This window comes from Orbicella faveolata, unplaced genomic scaffold (assembly GCF_042242905.1).
Source record: "Orbicella faveolata isolate gen_17 unplaced genomic scaffold, um_ofav_v1 contig_47, whole genome shotgun sequence".
NCBI classification, from domain to species: Eukaryota; Metazoa; Cnidaria; class Anthozoa; order Scleractinia; family Merulinidae; genus Orbicella; species Orbicella faveolata.
Window position 1 is genome coordinate 24,075,290 of NW_028301577.1, and position 11,592 is coordinate 24,086,881.

The 11,592-nt window shown below is 40.1% G+C and overlaps 2 protein-coding genes across 4 annotated transcripts; both read right to left on the minus strand.

Annotated features, from left to right (window-relative positions):
• Nucleotides 1-561: 561 nt before the first annotated feature.
• LOC110061185 (Golgi-associated plant pathogenesis-related protein 1-like) lies at nt 562-5,582 on the minus strand. Of its 2 annotated transcripts, none has more exons than XM_089278993.1 (6): nt 5,467-5,582; nt 4,308-4,385; nt 3,766-3,801; nt 3,005-3,211; nt 2,203-2,318; nt 562-1,177 (listed from the first exon to the last, which is right to left on the minus strand). In XM_089278993.1, the coding sequence occupies exons 2-6, from the start codon at nt 4,357-4,359 to the stop codon at nt 890-892; spliced, it is 699 nt and encodes a 232-aa protein (XP_089135119.1). In that variant the 5' UTR covers nt 4,360-4,385; nt 5,467-5,582; the 3' UTR covers nt 562-889. The 2 variants fall into 2 exon arrangements, with proteins under 2 accessions (XP_089135119.1, XP_089135118.1); XM_089278992.1 differs by having other exon boundaries at nt 3,005-3,223.
• Nucleotides 5,583-7,038: 1,456 nt separating this feature from the next.
• LOC149097703 (uncharacterized) lies at nt 7,039-10,754 on the minus strand. 2 transcript variants are annotated; one of them, XM_089280377.1, is made up of 5 exons: nt 10,610-10,754; nt 9,974-10,039; nt 9,785-9,829; nt 9,157-9,261; nt 7,039-8,357 (listed from the first exon to the last, which is right to left on the minus strand). In XM_089280377.1, the coding sequence occupies exons 1-5, from the start codon at nt 10,668-10,670 to the stop codon at nt 7,348-7,350; spliced, it is 1,287 nt and encodes a 428-aa protein (XP_089136503.1). In that variant the 5' UTR covers nt 10,671-10,754; the 3' UTR covers nt 7,039-7,347. The 2 variants fall into 2 exon arrangements, with proteins under 2 accessions (XP_089136503.1, XP_089136502.1); XM_089280376.1 differs by having other exon boundaries at nt 9,785-9,853.
• Nucleotides 10,755-11,592: the final 838 nt, after the last annotated feature.

An 11,592-nucleotide genomic window follows, 5' to 3' on the forward strand; every position in this document is an offset into this window, starting at 1 on the left:
AAATCAAATGTCATTTTTTTTTATCAATGAGCAAGTGTCCAATTTTATATTAACCAGTAAGCCGTAAAGTTCACAAAAAAAAATAGTTTCCTTAACAACGCTTGGTTTCTTCAAGATGTCTTAGGAAAAAAAACTGTCTTCAGCATCGATGAAAATTAAGGTTCTCTGCCCATTTATGAAGGGGTTTTGCATTCCTGTAACGAAGTCGTTCCGCAGTTTTCTCATTGTCAGGGTGTGTGCTCAACACTTTATCGACAACCAAACATGTCCAGTGTTTGGACCATACAAGAAAGATTGTAAGAACACGAAGAAACCAAACTAAAACAAAAACAATAACAATAAAAAAATAAAAAAAAATCGTGGATCACTTTGTTTCCTCAAAAATTCAAATGACACAGCGATAAGCTGCGGTAAAGACCACTGTATCCTTTCATACTGTTTACCACATCCAGAACACAACAAAAATATGAAGGTTTTATTAAAATTCAAGAAAAAGTCAAGTTAGTCAATTCGAGGCTGTGTTGCATGGCTTCATGGAGTGGCAGTTTTAGTGTGAAGCTGTTTACACAAAAGTTTTCAATTTTATTCACCACTTATTACAAATACACAACTTGGTTGTGAGACACACGTGGAATGTTTCTGAGAACTGAAGGAACCCGTGGTTATTCACTAGGTAATATGACGTAAACATGTGACGTCATGCTGGCCAATGTTCTCCTTTGGAGTCCCGTGGGCTTGTTCCCATTGCTTACACTGGACTATTTCAATGAAAAGAGCCATACAAAACGACAAAAATGCAGGTTTTTTTCCTTTTTCTCGTCACCCTGACTTATTTACGACATCCAAGGCAACCTTTAATTTACAGGAGAAAGAGCTGGACCGATAAATCTTAGTCTTTCAACTTGTTCCGCTCTCGAACCGGCGTTTCTGCGCCCTCGAGCCAACGTTTTCGTTGAATTCGTCCCAGGCTCCTCGCCTTTTCGAAATGCCGTCTAAACAGTGTGGAGTAGACGTCTGGATCATTCCCACGCGGACCGGGCTCAAACACATTCTGACGCAAAAGCTTCGGGATATTTCCCGCGGGTTTATAAAGAGCTACGACGTACATGGGCCCTGATTGAGTAATAGAGCTTTTAGCGCATCCAATTCCAACTTCCTTTGTGTCCTTCCATATTACCTTGGATTTACAATGAAGAAAACATGTTGATTAATAACACAATATGTAACACTTAAGGCGGGGGTTAACATAAAGGCCGTATTTTTGCTGGGTATTATATATGGTTTGAATGCAAACATCTCGTTCACGTTTCAAGCAGTGAAAAATCTCTCTGCTCATTTTACGTAGCTACGTTTTCGGCCGTTTTGTAAATTTTTTGGTGATTTTTGAGTATATTTGGGGATAAATAGTTTTTCTCAAAGAACTAGTAAAATTTATGGAAATATGAAATTTTGAAGATTTGATGCTGTTTTAAAATTAGAATTTGAAGTTAGAAATTGGTAGACGTACACCAAACAGTTGCCCACCAACCCGGGGAGCCCTTTTGGGGGCAATCAACTGTCTGGTAGTGTTCCAAACCCCTTTTTTTCCTTTTAATCTCTCTTTAAACTTCCTAAAATTTCACTTAAATTCGCGTTTACCCCCGCCTTAATCTTCCCCAACAAAAAATAGAAAGCTGTCACGTTTAAATATAAGGCCTAGGGTAGGAGCTCATCACTAGGAGCGTACAATTACCCCATATTCCTGTCACCGTGTTTTCACAGACCGATAATAATAATAATAATTATGAATTTGCTGTTTAGACCGATCTATTTTCAGTTTGAATTTACCGCGAATTCAGACCCCCGTAGGAACCTCAGTGACCAATCACAAGAAGGGACTTAATTTTTGACTCAGTGACGTCATCATTTCACCAGAAGATTAATAAAAAAAAATAATTTTGTTACTTACCGATGCGCTCTCATGTAGACCGGAACTGACCTATTTCATGGGAAAAGAAGTCTAAACTACGTTGGCAGCGTTTATCGTATGCGGTCCTTTGTAGTTTCTGGTTTCTCTAAAAATAAACTGGTCTAAAAAACAATGCCATGACACAGGCTTAGTATGGGAGTTGTATGCTCTCAGTGAGGGGCTCGTGTTGGGGTGTATAGACGGGAGTAGTCTTACCTTCTTCTGAATAAGGAAAAGTTAAAATATTCTCTAACCTGAGTGAAAGTGTCAGTGTCAGCATTGAGCCTTGGGTCTGAGTAGCTGTAGTTTTTGGCCTGGCTGTACCATAAGTTTGTGGCGATTTCTCCCGCGTCCTCACATGCCATGGAACCTTCATTACATGAAAATAACATAGTAACTATTAGTAATTATTATACATTGAACTCACTATCTCTTTTCTGATTGGCCGAAAGCGTACAGTGAATTTTCGAAATCAGCACCTGTGACGTCATCTAGCTGCAGATTATACAATAATCATGTCAGGGACACTCAAGGTCACGGGTAATCATGTCACGGGTAATCAATTTTTTTGGGACAATTAACATTAAGAACGTTTACGAACCCTTTATTTCCAAGCGGTCTACCAGAAATCTCGGTGCAAAGACACATTTTATCCACAGACACTCTTTACATATTGCATCCATATATGCAAACCACTGAATATATAAGAAATGGAACCTCATAGCAGGCAGGGATAGCCTTGTTTTCTTAACAGTGAAATGACGAAAAAAATTCATGCTTGCCCAAGTATAAATAAATCAACCGAACGACGTCCTCGCGTACCTCATCATCAGTCCGCCATTCTTTCCACCGTTGCAGCCGATCTGAGCCCGCAAGCAGTGCTTGGGCTGCACAGAAAGCTGCGCAGTGCGTTTTTCCGCTCTGAAAGCCTTCGCACCAACCGCATTCCCAGGCTCTCTCTCCTCTGCCCCTCTTTTTCGTTGAAAGGAAAGAGAGCCTGGGAACGAGGTTGTCTTCGCACATTAATCGTCGTTTTTTTTGTTTATATGTTCATACCTGCTAGCTTAGCCATGTTTTGACCTAGGTCCGTGGCAGAATCTTTTCTTCCAGAGTGCATGTCCTGTGTCGCTAAACTCTGTGCTATGGCCTGAGCTTCAGTAGCAAGGCCTTCTGACCAGTTTAGAAAGGGAGAATGGTGCAGAGTACGGTACCTGTTATGAGCCTGCAGTGCTTGGTGAGGCTGTGCAGCAATCTTTGGTGTAACTGAATTAAGAGCTTTAAATTGTAATCAGAAGCATATCACCTAGTAATATATATGTGTCACGTTATAGCTAGCTCCGTGAGCAAGCGAGATGATATAAACCAAGAGCGGGAAAAATTGCGGTGTCTTGCACACTCGATCGGGACTGCCCGCAGTTTTCCGCAAGAAAATAGTGAACTCTGTGCCATATAATAAATCCTTTATTGAACGAGTTTCTCGGTCAGTTTGGCTAGATATTGTCCTTTTTTGCCAGATTATGTGCCTGGACTGTTTCTCAGTCCATGGAGGCAGGCAGACAAAGAACTTCGTCAACATTCAGCCATCTTGACAGAACAAGTTTGGTCAAAATATTAATAACCCATTTATCTCTGCTCTAATTGTCCAATAATTAAATTGCGCTCAAATTAGCTTATTGAGAAGCGTTTTGCGAAAAAGGCTATAATCGTCAAGTACCCTTAGGTAGAATGTTTGTAATGAATACCACATTTTCTATCCACCAATTGAAACCCTGAAGACTTATGAAACAAAAAAACACTGAATGCTGAAGAGAACGTACCTTGTGCTTTGTCGCTAAGACCAACATGGCACGGAACTGAGAGAAAAACAAACACAACAGAAAGACAAGGATCAAGCGATCAGATTTAAAATGAATACACAAGTTACTTGGTGTTTCCCAAACAGTTGTTGGTTTTTGCTTTGCGTTGTGTTGGTATAGCTATTTTTTATTTTATTTGGAGTCTTTTATTTTACGGTGTTGATAATCGAAGCATTAAGAGTACATTGATTACCCAGGAGCTGTCCTACCAAGTGACTGGCGAATTGATTAACCACTGAAATTAAAGACCGCGTCTGCTCTAAGGCAAAACCCTGATTAAAACGTTGCAACGACAACAAACAAACGAGGGAAATCCCTGGCGTTTTCTTTCTTTCCGTCCTGATTAAACTGCTTTAAGGGAATAAAGTATTTAGAATACAAGCCGTGGTTCTATTTTTCACAAGACAGTTTTAACGACACAAGTAAAAAATGAAACTTTCTATGATTTTTAAAACTTACGTTATGACCTGTATATTTATATATTCTCAGCTTTTATTACTTACTCCAGAATAACACGAGAAATATAAGAGTATCAACCCAGCTTTCCCTGAACATTTCCGTCTTGGCTTGAGAAGGACAATCTGAAAGAGAACATCAAATCGCATCATGATTGGTACACATCATGAATAACCATGCATGTAACACCGAAGAGAACGCACATTACTTAAAGAGAACACTTTTTCATATTTCTTGTACACAAAGAAGGTTTTGGTCGTTTTGGTCGCTTAGTTTCCGTCGGCGGGTTCCTAAGCAAGTGAACCGAGTCACTTGTTAATTAGGACTAAGGCTGAGCCGGTAAGTGAGAAAACTTGACGCTCACATGTCAACATACAAAACAGTTGAGAGAATTAAACAACACAGATTAAAGCATCCTTGGTTAAACAATTCAACCCTTTGAAGCCAATATTGGTTATGTGTCGTCTCCCTGATCTCTATGCTCCAATAGGTAGATCGACAGTACAGAGAGTGGAAACCTTTTTTCGCTAAAAATAGAGATGAAACCAATTCCCCGCATCAGCTGGCAGGACTGTGGGGTCTTTAACTTATACATTCTAGATAATGTCAAAGCTCAGATAAAAAAAAAAATACTGGATTTAATTTCAGTTACTTTCAGTTTCTATTCAAATCAAGAATAACTGACCCTTAACCGGGACACTTGCTTAGTCGAGACAGCAAGATTCCTATGGCGTGAAATTATTAGTGCTTTGTCTCCAGTTGGCCGGTGATAACTAGTTTACATCTCCGAGCAAAAATGAATTTTCGGTAGCTTATGTTATTGCTGGTTTCAGGTGACTAGTATTTCTATAAAAGATCATTAGGGGGTTGAGATGAATCGGTATTTTAACGTTCACACAAGAAACCGGTTGCCATTTAAATTCACTCATCCAGTTAAGATTTTAAAGGTTTTTCTCCTTACTTTCAGCTTACGAGTAAAACCTGCCAATAAACATAAAAAGAAAATTCTAAACGAAAGGTCATGAACTCGATTTCATTATAAAGAACATGTTTTTATACCAATAATAGCGAATAGAACAAAGATCTCCGCTAACTAGTGCTAAAACTCGACTGCAGTTCTCAGTTTCGTTGAAGCGAAGAAAACCTTTTAATAGTTCTATTTTACTTAAGACTAAAAGAAACCAAATCAAATGTTTCTGAACATACCTCTAGATGATTATGAGTTGAAAAACCCGCTGACAAAAACGCATTTTGCAGGAGAATTTAAGCCATATTGGCCGCGACCCAGAAGGGTTAACGCTTCGGACGAACAAGTCTGGTGATAAACTAATTAAGTATGGAAAATGAGATCATCAAATTATTATTGGTGATTATCGAGAAGTCGAGAATAAAGCGAATCATTGATCCGTATGTTAGGGTACTGAGAATCTCTTACGGCAGAGTTCGATCCCCGGCGGGGGAGGGTACTCCCTTATATGGGCTATATAATGCTATGTGCGGCCCCAAAGGGTAGGGTTTTTCAGCCGTTTTGGTCATAAACAGGGTAGGAAAAATCGCAGATTTTGGTCATAAATAGGGTACGGGTTTTGGGAAGTGGGCCGCACACCCCCAACCAGCTGAAAAGGACCGAGGGCCTCGGATGCAATAGTTGCTTACCAAAAGACTGTCGTATATAAGTATACCGTATTTTCTTGATTAAACGCCCCAGGCGTTTATTTATTCGAGCCTGGAGTTTATGAGAGTTTTTATTCAATGTTTTTAGAGCTTTAAAATATCTTATAATTATACCTAAAGCTTACTATACCTCGAATATAGATTCCTTGAGGGTTATTTACGAATCTACGCGGGAGACCCGGCGTTTATTCGAGACCCGGCGTTTAATCGAGAAAATACGGTAAACATTTCAAAATAAAAATGAGCGATAGAAATTTTACATAACGTTTCGATGTCGTCGTGACATCATTATCAAGTGACAAGAAAATAACGGTTCAACAGTGTTATATATGCGGTGAGAGGCGTGATTGTTCATTAACATATATGTTTTTTTAACAAATGTGTTAATGAACAATCACGCCTCTCACCGCATATATAACACTGTTGAACCGTTATTTTCTTGTCACTTGATAATGATGTCACGACGACATCGAAACGTTGTGTAAAATTTCTATCGCTCATTTTTATTTTGAAATCTTTATCGAAATTTAATCTCATTAAAATAGGGTAAGACAAAAGTAATATTAAAATTCCCAAACAACTGAAATTACGAAATCTTAAGTATACTTCTCACCTCAGTTTGCCGCCACATAAAAATCAAGGTGTAATGAAGAATAACTAACAATAGTTATCAGCAATTTATATCATCATTCCGTATTTGATTAGGCATGTTTATGAGTTAAGCAGAAGTTTACTAGAGAGGGACGCATTATTTTGCCTACTGCAGTCAAAAATGGCCAAACATTGCTTCCGGTTCCCAGGCTAGAAACCAGATCTCCAAAGGTCAAGTGCCAAAGAAAGTGAAAACTTGGTAAGAGAAAAGAATTGGCGAGGCAAATAGATTTTTAGTATCGACGCAAACGAAACAGAGGAACATAGTTGCTGTTTTCGCCCGACATTTTAGTAAGTTCCACATAACAGTGAGAGCTGGTGGAGTTGTCGTTCCAGTAGCGTAAATTGTCCATATAAATTGTACCAGCTAAACTGATTAGCAAGGTGAGAAATCCTTCCAGCTACGCTATTAGAACTGCGACAGTCTCGTTTATGAAATCAAATCACAACAAGTTTATTGAACAAATACATGTTTAATTCTTTTTTAGCGTGTTTATGTCAATCAAAAATGATCGATCAATTAAATGTACAAATCATCTTTCAAAAAACTAGAATCATTTTACAGAGTAAATTTGAAAGACTATGGTACTGAGCAGGTCTACATTAACTGACTCTTAGACCTGGTGTCGAGAGATACGCGGCACGGCATTTGATTGGTTGAAATATAAAGTCTACTTATAATGGTTTCATTTTGCTCTACACTCCGTCGTCTCTCTCTCCGGTGTATGAAATGCAGACTACAAGAAATCAATAACTGTTCTTTTAGTGCTTCTTCGGTTTGGTGACCTTCTGTAGCTGTGTGGCTGCCTGGCTTAGCTCCTCCGCCGGGTTGATATCTTGAGGAATGGGAGCCTGCGACACAGTTCCGGCAACGTTCTTCTGGATTTGACCTTGACCTTGACCTTGACCTTGATGTTGCCCCTGAACTTGACCTACTGCAGCTCCAACAGCCTTTCCGTTTCCTACAAGACGACTCACTAAGGAGGCAATAGCTTTGGGAGGTAAGGAAGCTGCCATCTGAGCTACAGACGCGTCAAGCTTTGCAGGGGCGGCCTTGGGTGCTGGCTGTGGCTGTTTCTGGGAAGATGCATCTTTAGCTGCTGGTGCATTGTTTACAGCCTTGACCACTGCTGGGGCCTGGGGTGGTTGCTGAGCGGAACCTGGTGCTGGTTTTGAGTTGCTGTCAGATTTACTTACTCCCTTAGTTCCACTGTCAGCAGCAGTCTTTGCTTTGCCTGCGGCGGACACAGCACCTTCATTATCAACTTTATCTGCTTGGTTTCCTTTGCTTGGCGGTTTTTTCTGTGGTTCATCTCCATGTTCTTGTTTGACTTCGTCGTTGAACTGAGTAGAATCTGATTTTTCATGCGAGAACTTCGGTCCCTGAAATTCCTCTTCCCCCTCGTTCTCCATACTCTGATAACCCGGCATGGCCGGACGTCTGCCATTAATCTTTTCATAATTTGGCATATCAGTATTTTCGCCATTCATGTTGTTCATCTCGACAGACCGGAAGTTGCTGTAGTCGGAATCATGGATGGTGTACTCTGGCCACGAGTTTGCGTCATACAAGTACGCATTGGGATCGTAGCCGCCAGGTGAAGCCTGCGAGGGGTCAGTGGACGTTTCCTTTGGAGCATGAGCAGCACTGCTACTACTGATTTTGGCTTTGATAGCAGGATTCGCTCCTGGTGGCATTCCATTGGGTAAAGCAGCCATGTTTGAGATTTTTAAGGCTGAATCGTCATCAATCCCTTGGTCTGCCAGCAGAGCTCAAAAACAGGAAAAAGAGAAATAAATGAGGTTTTGGTTTATAACCATGTAGCATGTTAGATACGTGAGGGATGGGTCACCTTAAATTTATTTTTGTCGTATAATTAATTAAAGGCCATAGGAGTAGAAATCTGAAGGCAAAGATCGCCACCTTCCCGTCGACGAGAGTTCAAAAATAAAGCTGTGCGAGCGGTCATACCGTATCTTTGTCGTTTAAAGTGCTGGGTTGATTGCAACATAAAAAACCGACTGAAATACTACTATCAGCTTAACTGAACCCTAAGGCAGTGTCGTTCACGGCACCGGCGAGCGTTCACTTGTACATTTCTAGAATTAGAATGAGTTTTGCTATTAGGCATGTCCCTTTACCATTACACGAAATAAATGACGGCTTTGAGAGTGCATCGTTACTGGTGGCTAGGCAGGGCTGTCGGTTTTGTGACAAAAGTTGTTTACCATTTACACGGAGACGGAAAAACCGGCTCGCCAACGGTTTGTGCAAATAGTAAGCAAAATTGCATAATGGCCTTAAGTTGCGTTTGGGCGAGTTCGAAATTCAACCTAATCCTAATTCAAAAATGGCAGTGAAGAGTTGCAAATGATAGGCACATTTTCCACTCGGAAATTTCGGTTGGAAATTTTGGACTACCTTTCAAGGCGTACCGCTTTTTTCGAAAATTTCCCGGTCGGTCTAGCCAAAATTGTCTTACCATTTACTTTCTGATCAAGATTTTCCGGAATAAACAACCACAATTTCAGCAAAAGTTATTGTGTTCTAGATTGTAATTTATTGACTACCTGTCTCGGCTGCCATTTCGTTGTTAATATACTGCTTGTTATAGTTCTGAAGTTGGTTCAGCTCTTCTGCCTCACTGGGTTGTAAACTCTCTGGGTTTTGCATTGCTGTAAAATGAGAACTGCGATATAATTACGAGACTCTAAAAGCCGGCAACCACTACGGGACATGTTACAGGGACGCTAACCAGGGACAACTCCCTTCATGTGTACGCTTAGGACGTATGTTGCAGGGACAGAATGCAATGCAAGCTGGTGCACACGAAGCGGACATTGGTTCATTTCTGTTGTAGCGGAGACAGTTTGTAAGAGCGGTGCACACGATGCTACATTGAAAATTGCGGTTATTATGTCCCCGGAATTCAAACCTGTTGCGGGGAAAAAAATTTCGTCACCGCAAAAGAACTTTTTCGCAATTTGTCCCTCGAAGAAAACTGTCGCTGCAACATGTCCCCAACTGTTTGCCGAAGTTGACTTCAACTTGTGATAATACAATAAGCAATCAGTTATCCCAAAGAAAGTGGCCTTAAATTAGCACAGAAAATGACACAAACTTTTTCTTATGAACCTCTATATCCTCTAGTTAGTCAAACATTAATTCAAGTTTGTCACAGGTACAGAAGTCTCGTACCAGCAATTTGGTCCATTGACGGATGTACAGCGTTTTTCTTCTGTCCTGTAAGAGTTTTTTGATGAGCGGCTTGTAAGGTGAAACAAAGAGACAGAATGTTATAAAATTACATTAATTCCATATCATATTATGGTTTTACGCATAGTCGTAAAAGAGGTGTACGTACAAAAAATGTTGGAGGTCACCGACCTTTTGGATGTCCAATATTCCATAACTTTCTAAGTAACTTCGTTTTCGTCTTTTTGGACTTCGCGCCTTCGATGAAAAAGGAAACAAGAGTTAGTTAGTAAGGGGCTTTCTATCTTGTTACGACTGTTCTTGTACTTTAAATGTAAAAATAAGAGACTATATCGTCTCAGTTAATGTCGACTAACTCGAGCAGTGAAGCAATTCACGTTTCCTAAGTAGTTTTAATCCCATATAAATTGTAACAGTATTGAACGGACGTATCTACTAATACAACACTAGCCGTCGTGCAGTAGTCAGTCTCTCAAGCGACAGTGTTAAATACTCTTCGTGGACGCGTACTGTACTGAACATTTCTGTGTAACCATTCCCGACTGAAGCGGCTAATCAGTTTACAGACATTGCTAATGCCGCTGAACTCTTTCTTCTGATTCACTCGAAGTAAGATGAAAAGGTTTTCCAATGTTTAGCCAACAGCATAACCAGCCCACTAACAACGAAAACACCCACAACTTGTCGATTCATGTGGAATGCAATTTACAGGTGAAAACAAGTTCCTCCTCCTTTCTCCTGACAAGCTAGAACACTGACCAAATTACTTTTTGTGTTGTTACAAGACGTGGCTTGTGGGATACTTACATTGGAGACAAAGAACAGTTGTTAATACCAACACTAAAGCAAATTTCCAGCCCCTTCGCATCTTTCTTTTTCGAAAAAAAGAAAGAATAAGGAAATGTTTAAAAGGCGCGAACTGCTGGAATCACTTATTGATGTCCATAACAAACAAAGCTGAACAATAATGATATAATGAGAACAGTACCTGATCGCGTTAAAAATTAATCAATGGAGTCCAGTTTCACGCTTCGTTTACTGTTTTCTTTTTGTTTCAGTGTTCATTGATACGGTCATAACAAACCGTGCTGCCACCAGCTTTCCAGGTTATTAGGTTGAAATGCTCCGCCACTCTACCTGCAAGCCGCGTGTGAAAAAACACGACTTGCAAGATTAAGGATAAACGTAACCCGGGAAACGCACCTTCTGTTACATAATTCGTTTACTATTCCTCAATGGTTCAGTGGAGTGTTGTTCCTTTTGGAAAAAGCAAGAAACCACCCTTCAGGTCTGAGCAGTTAAAATATCTAAGGTAAATAAATTTAATTCAGTTTAGTTTAAACCTAAGTATTGCTCACTTTGTCGAAGCCAAAGAAAACAATATTGAGACGACTGAAAGACTACTCACTAGTAATCACGTCAAATTAATTTCTCACGCACTAAATTCTTCTTTTGGTACAACGAGGCGGCAGTAAAGAATATTGAGCACCAGCTTAGCCAAAATGCAGAAAGAGGTGCGTTCTGAGTTCCTTCTATCGATCAACTGTAGTCTATACCTTTTCAACCAATCAGATGTCTAGTTTGCCATTAGTTGTTACCTTACTGCAATACCCGAATCCACAATTAGCCAATAAAAAGTCTTGTAAGACCTGTGACTTTCCTCGTATTCTGTGATATCAAGTCACTGACTTGATAGGACCGGATTTCCAATAAATGCTCAAAATTAAGGTGGATAGCGAATCGTGTCTTTTTTGGTACACTCCGGCGACACACCGTTTTGTCTCGCCATC

What these genes read in the sequence shown, in the direction of transcription:
- LOC110061185 (XM_089278992.1), bottom strand. Translation starts at nt 4,359, where the DNA reads ATGTTCAGGGAAAGCTGGGTTGATACTCTTATATTTCTCGTGTTATTC. An exon ending in TCTTAGCGACAAAGCACAAG is followed by an intron (nt 3,224 to 3,765) that starts GTACGTTCTCTT and finishes TACAATTTAAAG; the next exon opens with CTCTTAATTCAGTTACACCA. An exon ending in ACACTGACACTTTCACTCAG is followed by an intron (nt 1,178 to 2,202) that starts GTTAGAGAATAT and finishes TGTAAATCCAAG; the next exon opens with GTAATATGGAAGGACACAAA.
- LOC149097703 (XM_089280376.1), bottom strand. Translation starts at nt 10,670, where the DNA reads ATGCGAAGGGGCTGGAAATTTGCTTTAGTGTTGGTATTAACAACTGTT. An exon ending in GAATATTGGACATCCAAAAG is followed by an intron (nt 9,854 to 9,973) that starts GTCGGTGACCTC and finishes TCACCTTACAAG; the next exon opens with CCGCTCATCAAAAAACTCTT. An exon ending in GTCAATGGACCAAATTGCTG is followed by an intron (nt 9,262 to 9,784) that starts GTACGAGACTTC and finishes CTCATTTTACAG; the next exon opens with CAATGCAAAACCCAGAGAGT.